The sequence below is a fragment of the Leptonotus elevatus genome, chromosome 15 (assembly GCF_054856555.1).
Source record: "Leptonotus elevatus isolate MCC_2025b chromosome 15, RoL_Lele_1.0, whole genome shotgun sequence".
NCBI lineage: Eukaryota > Metazoa > Chordata > Actinopteri > Syngnathiformes > Syngnathidae > Leptonotus > Leptonotus elevatus.
Genome location: NC_141253.1, coordinates 8,034,957 through 8,052,503, shown reverse-complemented (window position 1 = coordinate 8,052,503; position 17,547 = coordinate 8,034,957). Strand labels below are relative to the sequence as shown.

The 17,547-nt window shown below is 39.9% G+C and overlaps 1 protein-coding gene across 3 annotated transcripts in view; it reads right to left on the bottom strand.

The window, feature by feature from the left end:
* skor2 (SKI family transcriptional corepressor 2) overlaps positions 1-17,547 on the bottom strand; it is a 96,711-nt gene that overhangs the window by 5,668 nt on the left and 73,496 nt on the right. For 2 of the 3 annotated variants that reach the window (XM_086096046.1, XM_086096048.1), the window contains 3 exons: positions 3,314-5,230; positions 2,373-2,430; positions 1,954-2,037 (listed from right to left, as the gene is read on the bottom strand). In XM_086096046.1, the coding sequence (XP_085952172.1) occupies positions 1,954-2,037; positions 2,373-2,430; positions 3,314-5,215 (2,044 nt within the window). In that variant the 5' untranslated portion in view covers positions 5,216-5,230. Of the gene's footprint in view, positions 1-1,953; positions 2,038-2,372; positions 2,431-3,313; positions 5,231-6,531; positions 6,714-17,547 lie in introns of those variants that run through there. The other variant, XM_086096045.1, reaches the window with a different exon arrangement.

The following is a 17,547-nucleotide window of genomic DNA, read 5'->3' as shown; positions in this document are numbered from 1 at the left end:
ATTTAATTTGTTTCGTGTAATTTTTCCAAATACATTACACATTATGTGCAGGGATCATTACCACGCGTGTGTGCGCGCGTCCGGGGTAGTGAGAGCGTGTGCGTTCCTATTCGTGGGGGTAGATATAAACGTTGGCACAGATGTCATAAAGCACTTTTAATGTCTTCCTGACAGATATAAAAAGGCAATAAGCTGTGATCTTTTTCAAACAGTAAAGGTTTTTTAGCGCTGAGGAAGGAGGAGGGGGGGGGTAAGGGGTGGGGGGGGGGGAGAAAGGCAATTATGTCGGCGGCGATATTGGTCTTGGATGGAAGCTGCCAGCGCCGCTGCTTATTCCTGAGCTGATGTTTTCTTGTTGAACTATAACGGCCCCCCGAAGAGCGGCAGCCTCGGCGACAACTCGGCTAAGCAGCTTTGCAGAGCGGCCCGCTCTCTTCTCGGTGTGTGTGTTCAAGCCAATTCATTAGGTACACTTGCACAAAGCTCATGAGATCCAACGCATGAGCTGAATTGGACCAAAAAAATTAAATAAAAAAAGCCTTTACGCAGTTTTTTATATGTTGGAGTCAGTATTGATGACGCTTTCAAATGTATTTATTTAATTATTTTTTTTAATTTTTTTTACTAAAGATGAGCTTAGATAGATTTTTATTTCGGGATGTGCTATACCACTTTTCTTCTTTTTTTTTTCAAACTGATACCAGTACTCAACTCTTGAGTGGTCACCGATACCAAGGTATCAATACCACTAATAAAATAAATAGATACATAAAAAAAAATCCCCAAAACAATGACAGCTCATTTTAAAGAAAGGCACATATTCCAATGTGGCATTTTTCTTAAAATGGCATGAAATTAAAGGCATTTTTTCCCGCATTCATTCGTTGAGCGTTGACTTTGTTTCTTTGATAGCAATTTTTGTTTTTGTTTACTGTGAATTTGTATTATTCTATTTTTTTTAAATTATTTGTTATTATTTTTATTATTATTGCCTCTTTTGTGCCTTTTTCTTTGATTTGTGTAAAGCACTTTGGTCGACTGTGTTGTTTATAAATAAATTTGCATTGGTTAAATACATATTTTGTATAGAACACAAAAATAAAATGAATTGAAACAAATAAATAAATTCTTAATTGACATCAGTCAGGCATGTGCGTCTTATATTCCTGATGGTGAATCGGCCACAAAAGAGCGGCCGATACGGGTATCGACTACTGTTTCAAGTACCGATACCTTGAAAATAAGGTCCGATATTGGCCAAATACCAATACGTGCATCGGTACTCGCCCATCCCTACTTCTATTGGTATGGTACTTTTGCAACATTAGCCAAATTTATTCCGAAAAAAAAAATCAATTTCCGTGAAGTGTTACCGAACCTTTATTGAGCCAAGATGAAATCTCACCAAAAATATAATGATCTCATCTCAATTTACTCCGTTTGATTGAACACAAAATCGATAGATTCAAAGTAGAGATAGAGCGATATGTTTTGTTTTTCGGGGCCGATACCGATTGCTGATTATTAGTAGTCAAGGAGGCCGATAACCGATATTTGGAGCCGATATTCATTTTTTCTATTCTTTCTTCTAATGTCTTAAAGCATATTTATTGAACAAAGTTTTTTTCCCCTTAAATCTTAGACAATAAACATCCTTTTAAATGACTAACGAAACGTTCAGGGAGCTCCCAAGGATATCAATGTCTTAAAAAGTGAAATGGCAACAAGTAAATACTATCGCTCTCTATAGTTTTCTACTGTAAATATTTATATTTAAAAAAATGTGTTTTCATGTCGAACAAAAACAAAAGGTTCACAAGGTTCACAAGGTCAACAGCATCTCTTATAAAGTTAACTGAAAATAAATAGTAGTTCTTACTTTATTCTGCCAATTGCACTTTTTTTTTTTTTTTTTTACGATTACAAAATCCTTGACAAGGAGAAACAACCCACCTGAGCTTTCCCTCCAGTAGTCCGGCGCTGGCGCTGATGTTTCGTTCTCGGTTCCAAAGAAGCTGTTGTGCTCTTTGTTCTCATCTTGAAGACACAACAAAAACAATTTTTTCATCCAGCCCGCTCGTTTGCTCGTCTTCTTGGAACAACAAGGTGTGTGTTCGATATCGGCGCGAAACAAGCAGAAGACGTCGGCCAGCGGAAAATAAAACAATCCAGAAATATGTCTCGCATAAAAAAATCCTTCACTCGGTCACTCAATAAAAGAAAGCTGCCATAAAATAACTGGATCAGACATCAAATAAAAAAAAATGTTTCTAGAAAAATAGATAGTAAGTCAAAGCTGCTTTAATAACGAGCCCGTGTGCGTATATACCTGCGCGAGACAAGTGTTATAAATGACAGCAATTTCTGCCCACCTGAAATGGAGTCTTTGGTCACGTAGGCAGGTAGTCCTTCATTTCTGTTTTTGTCCACCTGGAATCACAAATATTCAGTTATTATTACATTGGTGCAGATATACTTCAGATTACAGTATAATGAGAACGTTTTGGACTCTGTAGTTAAAAAATAATTTTTTATTCCCCCCCCAAGTCCATACTGTGTTCCCTCTTAAAAGGAGCAAAATTTTGGCCTTTCTCAAGTCTCCTTTATTCTCCATCTAACAATCTCGGGGCACTAATTAGCAAACCGCCAGGCTTCCTGTTCTGTCTCCTTCTCTCGGTCATAATTTTTGTCGGACGGGTTGCGACTGTGAAGACACATTCCTTTTGTGTTTTGGATAATTAATCAATAAACATGATTCTGCACTCTAAAAACAGTTGTGTGAAAAGTAATCCAATTACAGATCAAAAATGGACCGATCCGCTTTATGGGTCAATTTGACCCAACTTTCTGGGCTATTTTATATAAAATGACCCAATTTTTAGACCCAAATAAATAATCTGACCAGTTGTTGTTTTACACTTAAAACCCATTTCTTGACTCAAAGTTGTGTCAAATTGACCCAAGTGGAGGATCGGTCCATTTTTGACCCATAGTTGGGTTATTTTTGACCCAACTGTTTTTAGAGTGTGATTCAACTCTCGTTCCTCTTCCTCACTGCAAATGTCAACAGGTTAAAGATTAGAGTTGCCCTAACAGGCTGAGGTTACACTGCGAGAACAAACACACAGTGGCCATTAAGCAGCCCACATGCCAGGGTCTATTAGCCAAGATCAGGGTGGGGTGACTGTTTCAATTCCTACAAGGGAGGGGGGGGCGGGGGGAGCCTATCAATCTGCTTATGCAGATCACATCACTGCCTGCTGCAACACCATTTAAATAATAATTAGCTGATGTGGCCTGCGGGGATATTTACGCTTTTGTAAGATGTCTCTTCTCTGTGCGGCGGGCTGGCGTTGGAGAGCGGCAAGCTGGCGGGCGACGAGGCGGCCAAGCTGGGGGACTCCTGTCGGATGGGGTCCACGGAGGGAGGGGAGGCGACGGGGTTGCTCACAGCGGGCAGGAACAGGTTCGTTTGCGGGGGTCGGCTGGCGAAGCCCCCCTCTTCGTCATCCTGCTTGGAGGACTCCACGTCCACTTCTCCGTCCTCCTCGCTCTCCCCTCCCTCCGCTTCTCCTTCGCCGCCGCTTTCGCTGCCGTAACTGCAGCTGCTGGTGGGCGAGAGCCTCGGGTGGCGGTCCGACACGCCGCCGCCGCCGCCGATGACCCCCAAATCTTCGCCGTCGCCTCCTCCGTTGCTGTGGAGCTTAGCGATGCTTTCCGCATCCTTGATGACAGGGCGGAAGGCGGAGCCGTAGCTGGGTTTTCTAGTTTGGAGCGTGGGGTTGTCTAAGAGTTTGAGCCAGCTCTCCGAAGTCACAGGTCGAAGGTCAGGGGTCACCATTGTGCAGTCGGGGTCAAAAAGGCCAGATCGAGATGCGGCGCTCCCGTTGTTAGGGGTCATGTTTGTACTGACGCCGTTGCCGTTGGCGGCTCCCGCTTCGGAGGAGTCCGACAGATCCAGGAAGGCCTGCCTAAGGGAGGGATTATCAGCCAATGAGGAGAGGCTGGGCTGAGGTTGCAGGTACGTGGGCACGGGGATCCCACCCGCTGCTCTCGGGGGCCAAAACATGCAGAAGGGAGGATAAAAAGTGTCCTTTCGTCCGGGCCACAAAAGACCGGATAGTCCCGTCCCTTTGGCCGGAACGTCGCCGTCATCTTTTTTCTGCTGGCAGAGGCCGAATGCCGGGAAAGGGTACGGCGATGGGAAAATGGACGTGGGGGGGAACTTTTGGAGCATGCCGAAGCCTTTGCTGGGGACGGGGATGACGGGGTAACTACGCGCCATCTTACGCGGGGACAAAGCGCCTCCTTCCAGGTCGTCTTCGTCGTCAAAGTGCGCTCTTTTGTGCGCGCCCAGCTCGCCTCCCATCATGTGAGGCACCACCGAGCCGACGGCCTTCATGGGGCCCAGGGAATGGCAGTGCCCCGACGAGGGCAGCGCCCGTTTCCGACTTCCTCCGTTGAACATGGCCTTCACGTCTTCCCAAGCGTAAGCCAACTCATCGGCCGGGTGCTTGTCGCTAAGTTTGAGGTGCCGCCGCCAGGAGTTGAAGTTGGCAGCGTCGGGCTGCGTGTACTTGGCGTCCGGCGTGCGATGGGAATGAAAAATGAACTTGTTTGGGGAGAAGTACATGTTGCAGAAGGAGCACTTGATGCACTTGGCCCGCGAGCTGTTGTAGCGCGCGGGGATGAAGTTGCCGCGGCAACCCCAAGCGCACTCGTGCGTCACGTCGAAGGCGAAGTTGTCGGGCAGTTTGGGAGGCATGTTCTCCCCCAGGAAGGACTTGCACAGGCGCTCGGCCTCGCGCTTGGTGATCATGCCGCAGCGGCGCGACGAGATGGGCATGGCCCCGGCGCGGCGGAGGATTTCCAGCTGGACGGGCGTGCACTGGACGCAGGTGATGCCCAGCGCCACGCGGCGGTTGTGGATCTCGTTGTAGCTGTAGTTTTTCAGGAGCGTGTTGGAAATCTGAGCCAAGCAAAGTCTCTCGTTGTTATCGATGACCAGCGACACGATGGGGACGCCGTACAGGGTGACCTGGCCGACCTGATTGGGCTTGAGGGCCGAGGAGGAAGACGAGGGCGTGGGCGAAGATAAGGAAGACGGCGGGTGGAGGTGGTTGGGCCGGGGAGGAGTCAGGGCTTCTGGCGGGTACGGGCCTGTTGCGCTTGTCATGATGATGTCATTGGGGTTGGAAAGATGAGACTTGTCCATGATGCTGCAACAAACCTGCAGATGGAGAAAGAAAAGAAAAGGAAAAAAAAAAAAAAGATGATTTGATGTTGCAGAAATAAAGACACTTATGTGCCAGATTCATTTGAATTCAACATAGATATGCAACATGCGGTGTAAAAATGCATTGAATGTATCACTGTTTATAGAAAATGTATGTCTAACTAATGAAGGTTAAAGTAAGAAAAGTTAAATTAATTTCAAATTACCCCCCCCCACACACACACACACACACTCACACAAAAAGGCATCTTTCTACATTTAGAAAGTTTGAGTATCTTATCGTTTTTAACATGAAAAAAAATGAGATCAAAAAAATCATTTACGGTTTTACTTATTATTATTAATTTACTCAAATAAAAATAAAAACTCATATGTAAAGATTTAGTTATTTTCTTCTATGCTAATTGTTAAAATGTGAAAATGTTTCTAATATTCCATTTTTGGACATCCTTCTTTAATAAATCTGTGATGTAAATTTGTTCAAAGATTTATTTTTTTTATCACACATTTGAACTACATTTGTAGTCTGTATTCCCGCAACCTCTTTTTGATTGAATGTGTCTGCCATCATTTTTAGATTTAGAAACATTTCAGGTCACTTTATTTTTCAAGGTCTTAAAAGATAAAGACAAGACATGTTTATTTGTTTTACATTCATTGCTACACATTACTAATGTAATATTATAAATCATTAAAAAAATAATACGTTTTTTAAAACATGAAATAAGAAAACGCAGCAAAGTTATAGTCTCTTGTTCATGTTAATATCTCTTGTATGGTTTATTTTAATCATTCATTCTTGATAGGCCTACATTTTGAATAAAAACGTCAAGATTGAATAGAACCAATAACATTAGCTTTTTTTTTTTTTTAAATAACGGAATATTTAATCTGCTCTATACCGGACGGTTGTGCATTGCTTACGGATTTCTGTTTAAACTTCACCTAAAAGTACAAATGTGCACGCATATTAAACGGGGTGTAAAACTTTTACTTTTGCAATTTTGCGGTATCAACGGCAATTCATGACACACTGTAAACATCCGATTGAAATTCTTTACAATTGACTTCATTTACTGAAAAGTGTGAAATCAAATTTGAAGTGTATAATTTTGTCCGAGGAGCCACATATGCTTTTTTTTTTTAAACGAAATTACGCAACAAGACTACAAATATTATTTATCTTCATAAATGAAACAAAAAAACAGCCCGTTATAAATGCAAAGGAGACATTTGTTTTTGTTTTTTTTGTTTTTGTTTTTTTAAGAGTCAACTCGTAATTGTCGTGTGCTTACCTCGAACAGCCGAGCGTCCTCCAAATTGTTCGTTTAAAAAAAGATCCCTCTTACTTGAAAAAATCACTTTATCCTACGTAGCATGAAAAACTCATTTTTTTAACGAGCGAATATTTATTGGCAGCGGCGTTGTAGCTTTGATTCTTCTTTTTTTTTTAACTGGGTCTAACTAACTACAGTGAAGCAGCTCGTCAGATGTGACTAAACCGCGGACGCACGCGCCGCTTTTATTCGCCTTTCAGAGGTGCCACGCGCCGACTTAATCCGTCTCTCTCTCTCTCTCTCTCTCTCTCTCTCTCTCTCTCTCTCTCTCTCTCTCTCTCTCCTCTCTCTCCCCCTCCCTCTCACCCTCCCTCACTCACTCCATCTCAACCTCGCTCTCTCTTGTCTCCCTCTCTCCTGTTTGATTGGCGTGTGGTTCGAGCTCAGCCCACCACGCGGGACACGTGCACGCGCCACACTCTGCGCCGGCACGCCAACGTATCCATGCGCGTGCTGCTCCCGCAAGTGACGTTAAATTAACGGAAATATATATATAAATATATTTATTTTAATGGCCTAAGACGTTGATTAGGGCCGCGTCCCATTTAGTTTGAACAGGTTGGTAATGTTGCTCGAATGAAGTCAAATTAAGGCACAACAAAGGAGAATTGTTGATATTTTTCATTTCATTTTTTTGTTTTTATTGTTGGTGCTAATGCATAACAATTCTTTTTTTTTTTTTTTTTATCAAATGGTGGGCTATAATTTCAGCACAGGACATTTTTCACCAACATGCAACCTTAATGCTCGCAACAAATCACAAGTGTAACTTGATTTGAATAACAATTAGACATGCATCATTAGGAATAATTAAGTATTTATTTGTGAGGTTTTTTTTTTTGTGTTTGTGTTTATGTGTTATATCCTTTCCAATATTTTAATTTAAATGGTCTCACGTTGATGAAGTGGTGAGCACCTCAGCCTTAAATTAAAGATCCAAATTTGGTCTCTGACCTTCCTGAGTTGAGTTTGCATCTTCACTGTTTGATAGTGGGGGTGTGTGTGTGGGGGGGGGGGGCAAAATCCAGAATGATCTCAAAAGGCTTTTTTTTCTCTCCTTTTTTTTTTAAAGTTACTCCTTTGCTCCACTTGCTTTCTCTTTTGTAAGCATCCGGCTGCTCAATTACTCCATCCACTAAAAATACGCAGCCAAATTACAGATGGGAGCAGGCAGACCTAAATATAAAGCCATGTAACCCAGATTGAAGGATGTCGTCACCCTCCTCAAACGCCTTTGCATGAGGGAGAAGTGAACATTGTTCATAATTATTAGGACATATTGCCCAGTGGCCATGTTTTGGGAAGTAAAAAATTATATTGGGTGTATAACATCACGTCTTTTTTTTTTCTTTTTTTTTAAGAAATAAATAAAATAATTGAATTCCTGATCGGGAATCAAGTGTTAAATTGCAAGTTGAGATGGACCGGTGGCATCACTTTTAGGGCTGTTCTTGAACGCGCCACACGAGCCCCATCTGCTTCTTTTCAAACCAATTGACCTCGTCACAGCGCGTGCTTTTGTCTCGTTCGTGGCTGCCAGAAGTGACGTCACAATTGAGTTTTCCCAAAAAATAAATATTTTATTTTCGTTCTTGATTGCAATATAGTTGAAATCCCAAAATTGTTGCCACGTTTTTCTGTCAATAGTTGTTGCATGTAAATAATAATAATAAATGTTTTTAAAACTTTATTAACACGAATTGCTCCCCTTGAAATCAGAGCGGATGGAGATATTTAAACGCCTCGTGTTCCCAAATGTTATTATAAGAAGATCGTGACTAAACCGCGTAAAGCGGGGGAACGGGCTGATTTCAATACAATGCAGCTGTTAAGCCCTTTGGACTACATTTCACTGTTTTCATAATGCATTAGACGTCGCCCCCACTGAGAAATTAATCATGCGTTTAAAAAAAACAAAAAAAAACGCTTTGTGACTTCGGAGGGTCAAACCAGTGAAGCGTGCACGCGGACATTGAAGCGAGATGGAAACATAATAAATTAAGAGGTACAACACTAAGTGAGCTTGAGACATTTAACATCAGAGCTGTCAATAAATGCAACACGCCCCAGGTGAGTGATTACCATACTAAAATGTACCCCCAACCCCCCTTTCTCTAAACATCAAACCCTTCTATTAGCTCATAATAAAATGATGCAATGAATTTACATTCCAGCCCGAATTTAGGTAAAAAAAAAAATAATGAAGGCGTGCATTTTTTTATATATATATTATTAAAGCGCTCCATTCATTTAGTGGCGATTAAAAGGCAGATGTAGGCTACAATATGGTCGCTCCAAATGTAATCCTTACTTAATACTGCGCCGTCTTTTACCGAATGCAACTCTTGTGTTCGCTAAAAGATTTAGTGCGCCATTACAATTAACACACATCTTAAGCAAATTGGAGGACAAATTATAATGGGGTTGATTATTCTTATTGCAGAATTTTATTACAGAAAGTGAGGGTTTGGAAGCGGATTGCCACCGTGCGGGCGGGTCACCCTCCTCCTTTGGCGACTGGATATCAAAATGCGACATTTTAAGTAGGACATTTAAAGTTTTAGCAAAAAAAAAAAAAAAAAGAAGCTCCATGCTCCTATTTAATAATAATCAGTGTTGCTCAGCCTTAAAGAGATGCGCATGCGCGCTGCCTCGGGCACTTGTATCAATTAGCACCACCACTGAAGATTACCATGCATTTCATTGACAAGCAATGGGGATTCATAAAATGTATTAATAATGATAATAATAATCCACTTTAACTGCTTCAAAATTGAACTCATTCACTGCCATTGATGGCTACAGACGTCAACAATTCATTTGAACTATTTCTAGTTTAACATTTTTTCCCCACTTTTGTTAACAAAAGTATGAAAACCTGGAATTTGTTTTTGTGTTTTTTGTTTTTTTAGTGAAGTCGTGCGATTAATTACGTTTAAAATTGTAATTGCTGACGCCCCTAATTTGTAATAATTTTTCTTAAAAAAAATATATATAAAAAATTAAAAAAAAAATTTTTTTTTAAAGAAAAGGTTTTTAAAAATTAAGGGCATCAGGCCATTAAAATTTGTAATCATAATTAATCGCATGACTTCACTAGTTAACTCACGGTTAATCACAAAGTTGACATCTGTTCTAGATGTACCAAAAAATATTCTTGTTAACAAAAATGGGGGAAAAAAATGTTAAACTAATAAAAATAGTTTAAATGATTTTTTGACGTCTATAGCTGTCAATGGCAGTGAATGAGTTAATAAAGAGAATGTCATGCAAAAAAAAAAAAAACACACTCCAGATAACTACCACGTGATGAATATAGCAAAAAGAGAAGTGCGTGCATGGGAGACAGAGCATTTCAGACATGGTGGGTGATGGTTATCCTTACTCAATAATCCAGAGTTCATAATTAAAGGCTTCCTTTGCTTTTAATGACCCCTGGACACAAGGCAAACCTGTGCAAGTTATTCTAAGTGGAATGAGTAATGAGACGTTAACAGTGAACACTGAAGCCAATTAGCTCCAGTGCAGACAGACTGCTGGGCGCTACAGAGCATTTGAAAAGGTAAGCAGAGAGGCTACAAGGTCAGAAGGGGGCGGGGGGGGGGGGGGGGGGTACTCATAGCATGGCCGAAGCTTCTTGGAGATGTTTATAAAAAAATCCAGTATCCTGATGTTTCACTTGTTCTTATAGCTTATACAAAATATAAATATAATTTTAGCGTCTTATTTACTTGGAACTGTTGATAAGAGACTACCGAGGTTGTGATTGAATGAATTGAATTCAATCCAGTATGGGATTCACGTAAATGATAACTAAACATTTACCATTCCGTTTAACTTACATGTTTACCTGCAAAAAAATTAATGTAATAAATAATGTAATTAAGACACAATAACGAGGGCAGTTTGCAGGACTATACTTTCGAAAGCGAGAGATTGTATTATCCGGAGCATCCAAATCCAGTGTCTCCCAGAAATGACTTTAATATAAGATACAATTTTAACATCATTTTAGTTTCTTTTCATCACCCCGTGCATATTTGTCAGCACTAAAACACTATTTGCTTAAGTTTATGGTTTGAGAGGAAGACGGGAAGTGGACTATTTGGGGCACGCTGCATAAGACTATTACCTTTTGTCCGAGAGAATGATTGCGTTCTCTCCACAGGGTGTCAACGTGACATCCCTTCTACCGGGAGAAGATAACTAACCGGATGATCTCACAGTATCACAGCTTAATTTTCTTTACTGGGGAATATTTGAAGGTAATGTAACTTAAATAGGCCATTGTGGAGCAAACGGCGCCATTTTATGTGGGGCATAAAATCAAGGCAACTCACAAGATTGGCACTTAGACCTGAAAAAGACGTTCGGATGAAATACCACAAATGTGGTCCCATAAGGCTTTTACTGTTTTTTCTTGCCGTTTGTGAGTGTGCATAAGCTTGCTTTTCTGACAGGAATTTCGTTGTTAATAACTTTGTATTCATATCTGTAATATCTTAAACGACATGAGAACATTTGAAAAGAAGTGCAATCCTCTTTCTATAGCACGGCTAATGCCAGAAAAGTAAGTTGTGAAACGCCATTGAACCCCATCAGGTTTAGGAAGCCGGTCAATTTCCAATTCCTGCTTGTCGTAAAACAATCTTAACATAACAAATGAACGGAAATAAACGGAATCGGTCCCATGCATATGCTGTCAATATATATCGAAGCTGACATTTAAAGTAGGGGTGTCAGGCGATTAATTTTTTTTAATCGTAATTAATCGCACGACTTCAATAGTTAACTCACCGTTAATCGCAAATTTTATATATATATATATATGTACAATAAAATGTACATCATACTCGTTTTCATAAAAGTGGAAACATGTTAAACTAATAGAAATATGGCTGCATCTTTTAGTCATTGATACAGTCATTTAATAATAATTCATAAAACTGAGTAAAAAAAAAAAAAAGATGTACTGCACTGTAAAAAAATAAGTGTGATATTGATTTGTGCTGAGGTCATTTTTCTGCCACTAGATGGCATAACTGCATTTGTAAGACGTTGGTGACAGCTCAGTGCATTTTTCAAAAAAAAAATAGTAAAATACAATTTGACTCCAGTCTCCACACATATATGAATTCTAATTGCATTTATTACTGCTAAATATTGACATGGACGTGTCTGTTGCAACTGGAATTCCCCCAGTACAGGCTTTCCAAGTAGTGGGTGGTCATTATTCACGTGTGAATTTTTTTTTTGTGTCGTTTAAGGAACTTTAAATTAACTCAAAACTAACATACTCATTTTGACACCTCCACTCTATATTTACTACAAATACTTTAAAACAACAACTGTTTTCTTAAGATGAAACCCAGAGGCAGCAGATGCAATGAAAATAACAGAGGACCCAGGATTGAACCTTGAGGAACCCCATATGTGCACACCAAACTCCCTGCAGCATTGATAGACCAAGCAATGTCGTGTGATCACCTGCAGCCAATGATAGCCAAGCGGGGGGTGTGTCATCGTCAATCATACGAGTAGGGTGTGTGTCTTGACCTCCGTCGAACCCATGAGGTTCGACCGGACACAGGTTAAGAACCAGTGATCTAAAATTAACTTTGAACGCTCACGTATAATACGAACGGTGGCCGTACGGAAAAGGTGTCATTTTTATAATGGGGAAAATTGATTGAATACATATACAATACAAGTAAATTGAGATTTCCAAGAAGCACATAAGCACATAGTTGTATCATCTTATCACGCACGTTCAATCTTCTGGAGGCATTATTGGATCACATGACCTCTGAGGTCTGGCCGTGCGGTTTAAATGCGAGTAAATGTCCGTACATTATACGAGATACATGATGCGTTTATGCGTCTCGCCTTGTGCCCGTCCATGTTTTGTCCTCGTCTGTCCATCTGCCCGAGTAAACAAGAGCTATGTTAATGTGAACGTTAAGGGGTCTATTAGCGTGGCAGACAGGAAACGGAACAACCAAAAGCTTTCTCTATCCGTTTATTATTAATGAGGCCGGGAGGTTAATTTACTGCTTAATCACCAGGTGGCGTGGCGAGTGATGGCAGGGCCGAATAAAAGCTGAAAGCGGGAAGACAGAAGACTTCCACGAGAATGAAATTGTCAAAGGGAGAGAGTCGTTATTGACCAGCGCAAAGATGATTCCAATCATTGCGTGGATGTAATTGTTGCTGTTAAGTTAGAATATGAGTTCAGCTGGCTGGCATTGGAGAAGCTTACTCTCACATAAATACAGGACGACTTCGTCAAAACGGTGCTAACGATAGCTAAATTAAAGCGCAATTCACAGCAAATGTACTTTTTTTGTGTAGAAAGTTGCTTATTTCCAGAAATGGGATGTAACTAAGTACATTACTGTACTTGAGTAAGTAATTATTTTTTAGACTACTTTTTACTTTTATCCGTTGCATTTTAACACGGGTATCTGTACTGCGGAGAAGTGACGGCATCCAGCGGCAGCCAATAAAAAGAGTGCCACGAGATGATGTCGGTCCTAAGCGACAGCTGTTCACTCACAGCCATTTTCACTGAAGCAACCCCCTTTCGCTCGCGACTGTTTCACTGGATTTTGACAGATTTTGCAAGGCCCACAGAATATTGTGTTCTATTGCTATAAAAACATGGAACCTACCAAAAGAAAGAATAGAGAATATATATTTCTATCTGTTTCCATTTTGCAACAATTAGCATTAGAATATAGCTAAGTTTCATCATTATTCACAAACCTGTTGAAAACATTGTCAAAAAGAGCTTGTTGCAACATGGCCCTGGTTGATCTCTGCTGCCACCTGCTGGCCGTTTTTTGTAATAACCACCATTGTTGTGACATCTTCAGGTCAGAGGCGGCATCAAAGCCTGCTCTAGCATAAAAACAAAACAAAACATAAAACACGTATAAAGGACAATGTATTAAAAACATATTTATACGTTTTTGGGTTTCAATGATTTATTTAAAACTAAACAGAGTTAAATCAACACTACAGCAGTAGACAATTAACTATTCTCAGTTTTCCCAATGATAAATTTGCTACTAGGTGAACAACTTTGTAAAAAAAAAAAAAAAAGCGCCTACCCTAGACTCTGAAAATGTCAAAATTACACGTTGGAAGTTAAAATCAATTCCCCCAAATTTAACCCTGGAATTTTGCCGTGTAGGGTTTAGAAGCACTATTATGCACTGCACTTATTGTAATTGTAAGTCTGTGTACTGTTATATTAATAAAATAAAATAATTTTGTTGTTGATTTTTTTTTTTGCTACACAATACCATGAACTTTCACATAATAATGGGGTGGCGTGGCTCCGTGGTAAAGTGGTAAACCCAGAGGTTGTGGGTTCGATCCCATGCCATTGTGACCGGTTGGAAGTGTCCTTGAGCAAGATACTGAACCCCCCAGTTGTTCCTGATGCTGCGTCATCAGTAGGTGAAGGAGTCGTCGAATGTAAAGTGCTATATAAATGAAGTACCATTTACCAATGAATATCAAAAAAAAAAAAAAAAGTGATACTAAAACTACTTTAAAATGAAGCACCAAAACTTTTACAAAAAAATACTCTGAAAACTAATTTAAACTAAATTCAAAACAAAATTCAAATTCAAAATAACTATAACGACAATTCCAAAGCTATTATACTGGTTGACATCGCAGTCAGTGCCACAACAGTGTGACAAGCCCTGCAACCAGATACGCTTTAATTGTGTAATCCTGAATGTAATCCCATCAAACATACTGCATAGCAGCACCAGACTCTACCAGATTAGACTATGAGCAGTTAATCTTCATTTATTGTTTGTTTTGTCTTGCAAAAGAGACAAACACATGAATTCCAGGGCAAATTGATTGAAAAATAAACTCAATATTGCTGAAATTGCTTCATATTAGTGTATCATGTTTACACAAAATGACCTGCAGGATTTTGATTTTTGATGAATATAGTATATTACATGTGAAAAAAATATGACCTAAAAGCAATCAATTAAAGTCCCAGTATTGAAACGCGTATTAAAAGTGACCTCACACAACAAGACAGAATGTTCCAGGAAGCATTACCTCGCACATTTCAATAACGATCCAGCTGCACTTTGATTTTTCAATTATTCGATTTGTAATTATTTGATATTCAAGTTAAATGCTTCATGCAGTTTTGCTTTAGGGCTCCGAATTTGAAATAGCGCGTCTGGTTTTCAAAGAAGGGCCATCGGGCAAAACAGTGAACAACAGAATTAAAAGCTAATAATTATTGTTCCAGAAAAATAATTATTGTTCAGCCAAATAGCCGCTCTGGTGTTTTGTATTTAAAAATAACAATTCATATTAGCTGTGTTTGTGTGTGTGGGTGTGTGTGTGTGTGTGTGGCTCATATGGAAGACCCGCACACGCAAGTTTGTTTTACTATCTTTGTGGGGCCATCTCATTGACATAATGCACTTCCTAGCCGCTTCCCCTAACCTCAACCATCCAAAATGATTGCCTACCCCTATTCCTTACCCTAACCTCAACCGTAACCCAATTCAAACCTAAACTCTAAAACCAAGTCTTGACCCTCACAAAGGGGTCTAAAATGGCCCCACATGGACGGGTGGGCCCCATAACTCTGCGAAATCGCGAAATGTTGGCCCCCACTATGTAACAAAAACAAATATTTGTATACCGTGTACCCAATAGCTTTTGCAGTCTTTTTTTTCCCTTTACACACGGATTGTTGTCGCTGCACTAAAACCTCACATTAAGACTGCTCATCAAAACAGATCTTATCATCACTATCATTGTTATGATGATTCTCGCTGATCTCTCACTGATCTGGTCACTCATAAATACCCCTACGTGGCAGTGGAAGTGAAGGATTAAAAGCAGGGCTGAAAGAGGCGTGCGGGGGTGCGGGTGGGGGAGTGGGGGGGTGACACGGATCTGACCACGCTAATGTTTACAGATATGCGAGCCCTTGTTGTTTTTAAATGGTGACATAAAAACAAGCGCGTCACATTAACACGCACGCATGCTCACTGACGTGCCTCAAGTGCAAACACAAACAAGATGTTTTTCTTGAGCCTTTTTGGTGGATTATTATCCTTTCAACACCAGTATAATCTATTTTTAAATGCCAGATGTTATGTTTAGACAAAAGATTTCTTAGCTACCATATCTGCATGTTCATTAATATGCATGGATATTTATATGGAATGTATTTAATGGAAAAAAAAAAGAAGCCAAGAGTAACTGTAGAGTAACTAGAGGACTGCTTGGTTATGAAGAAAATATTAATCATGATTATTTTGGTAATAATTGAAATCACGATTAGAATGATCATTTATTTTTTGGGGTACGAAACAAGAAAATGTTAAAACGTAAAAAATGTTAAGACAAATAAAATTCTTTGAAACACTATAATTATTCAAGTTACTTTTGGACCACCCAAAATTAATTAAATTAGTGTTAAAAAACTGTTTCATTTAAACTACTCTTGTCAAGAAAGAAAGGGTGCCAATTTCAAACCAAAAACAGCGAAGAAAGATTTGAAGTCCAGTTGCCCTGATTTGTGTCTCCCTCCATTTGACTCGTAAAAACATACTTTCTTTAACAGCTTTCACTATAAAACATAGACTTAAAAAAAAAATTCATATCCGGCAGCATAAATATGTTTGTGTCTTCTTTATCAAATCCCTGCAGGATTACAACCACTAAGAATCACAGAGTGTCAAATGGACAGATGGGCCTATTTGGGATTCTTTAAGGGCACGAGGACATTTGAACAGTTTGGGTCTTCTGTCACCAGGCGTGCTTTGCTTAATGATGACGCTCACTTGTACTTATTTCGATCCCACTTAGCTTTCAAATGGCCCCTCTCAACAGGAGCAACACGTTGATTTGGGGGGGGGGGGGATAACATATGTGGGCTATTAAAATAGTGCCCAGATGTTGCAGCATAAATCCCTGCCGTCCTGATTGGCCACAAGGTTGAACTCATTCACTCCCAGCCATTTTCATTGAAGCAACCCCCTTCGCTCCCGGCTGTTTTACTGGATTTGGACTGATTTTGCAAGGCCCACAGAATATTGTGTTCTTTTGCCATAAAAACATGCAACCTACTAAAAGGAAAGATTAGAGTCAGGAAAAAAAAGTATATTTGTTGAGCTTGTTGCAACATGGCCTTGGTTGATCTCTTATACTCTGGTGCCCCCTGCTGGCCGTTTTTTTTGCAACTTGGCCCTGGTTGATCTCTTATACTCTGGTGCCCCCCGCTGGCCGTTTTTGTTTTTTCAACTTGGCCCTGGTTGATCTCTTATACTCTGGTGCCCCCTGCTGGCCGTTTTTTTAAATAACTACCATTGCTTTAAGCGACCTCTTCAGGTCAGAGGCTGCGTCAAAGTATTCTGTATGCTCTAGCATGAAAACATATAATAAACATATAAATGCGTTTTTGGGACCATGGCAATATTTAAAATAGAATGTACGTTTTTGGGAGCAAAGGAGTTAATCACGACAGTTTTAATGGAAAGCATTAGAGACAATGAAGGTATATGAATGTTGTGGCACAGGTTAGGAGACGATTCACTGCTTTTCTTGAGCCTTCTGAATAGCCTTAAATTTGTGGCATGTTTTAAATAAGATATTTGAGGATTTAGTGAAAATTGTCGCCTCATAATTTTCTTGCTCCATTGTGATAGAATTAAGCAGCAAAAAAACACTCAAGTAATGTAGGTTGTTGTTTTTTGAACCATTTGATGTGACTGAAATAAAAGCAGTACATACAGGCAAAAGTGCATGTAAGGTCATGTTGTGCGATTTAAATGTTATTTTTCCACGGGCAGTTTAAAGATGATCCTCTGAGTGTCTGATCTCTTAATGAATGTTAGATTTCGAGCTCTCACTTCCTCTCGCTGATCCCCAACTGCTGGTTAAGTTGGATTTGGAATGTGCTCACAAATATCTGAT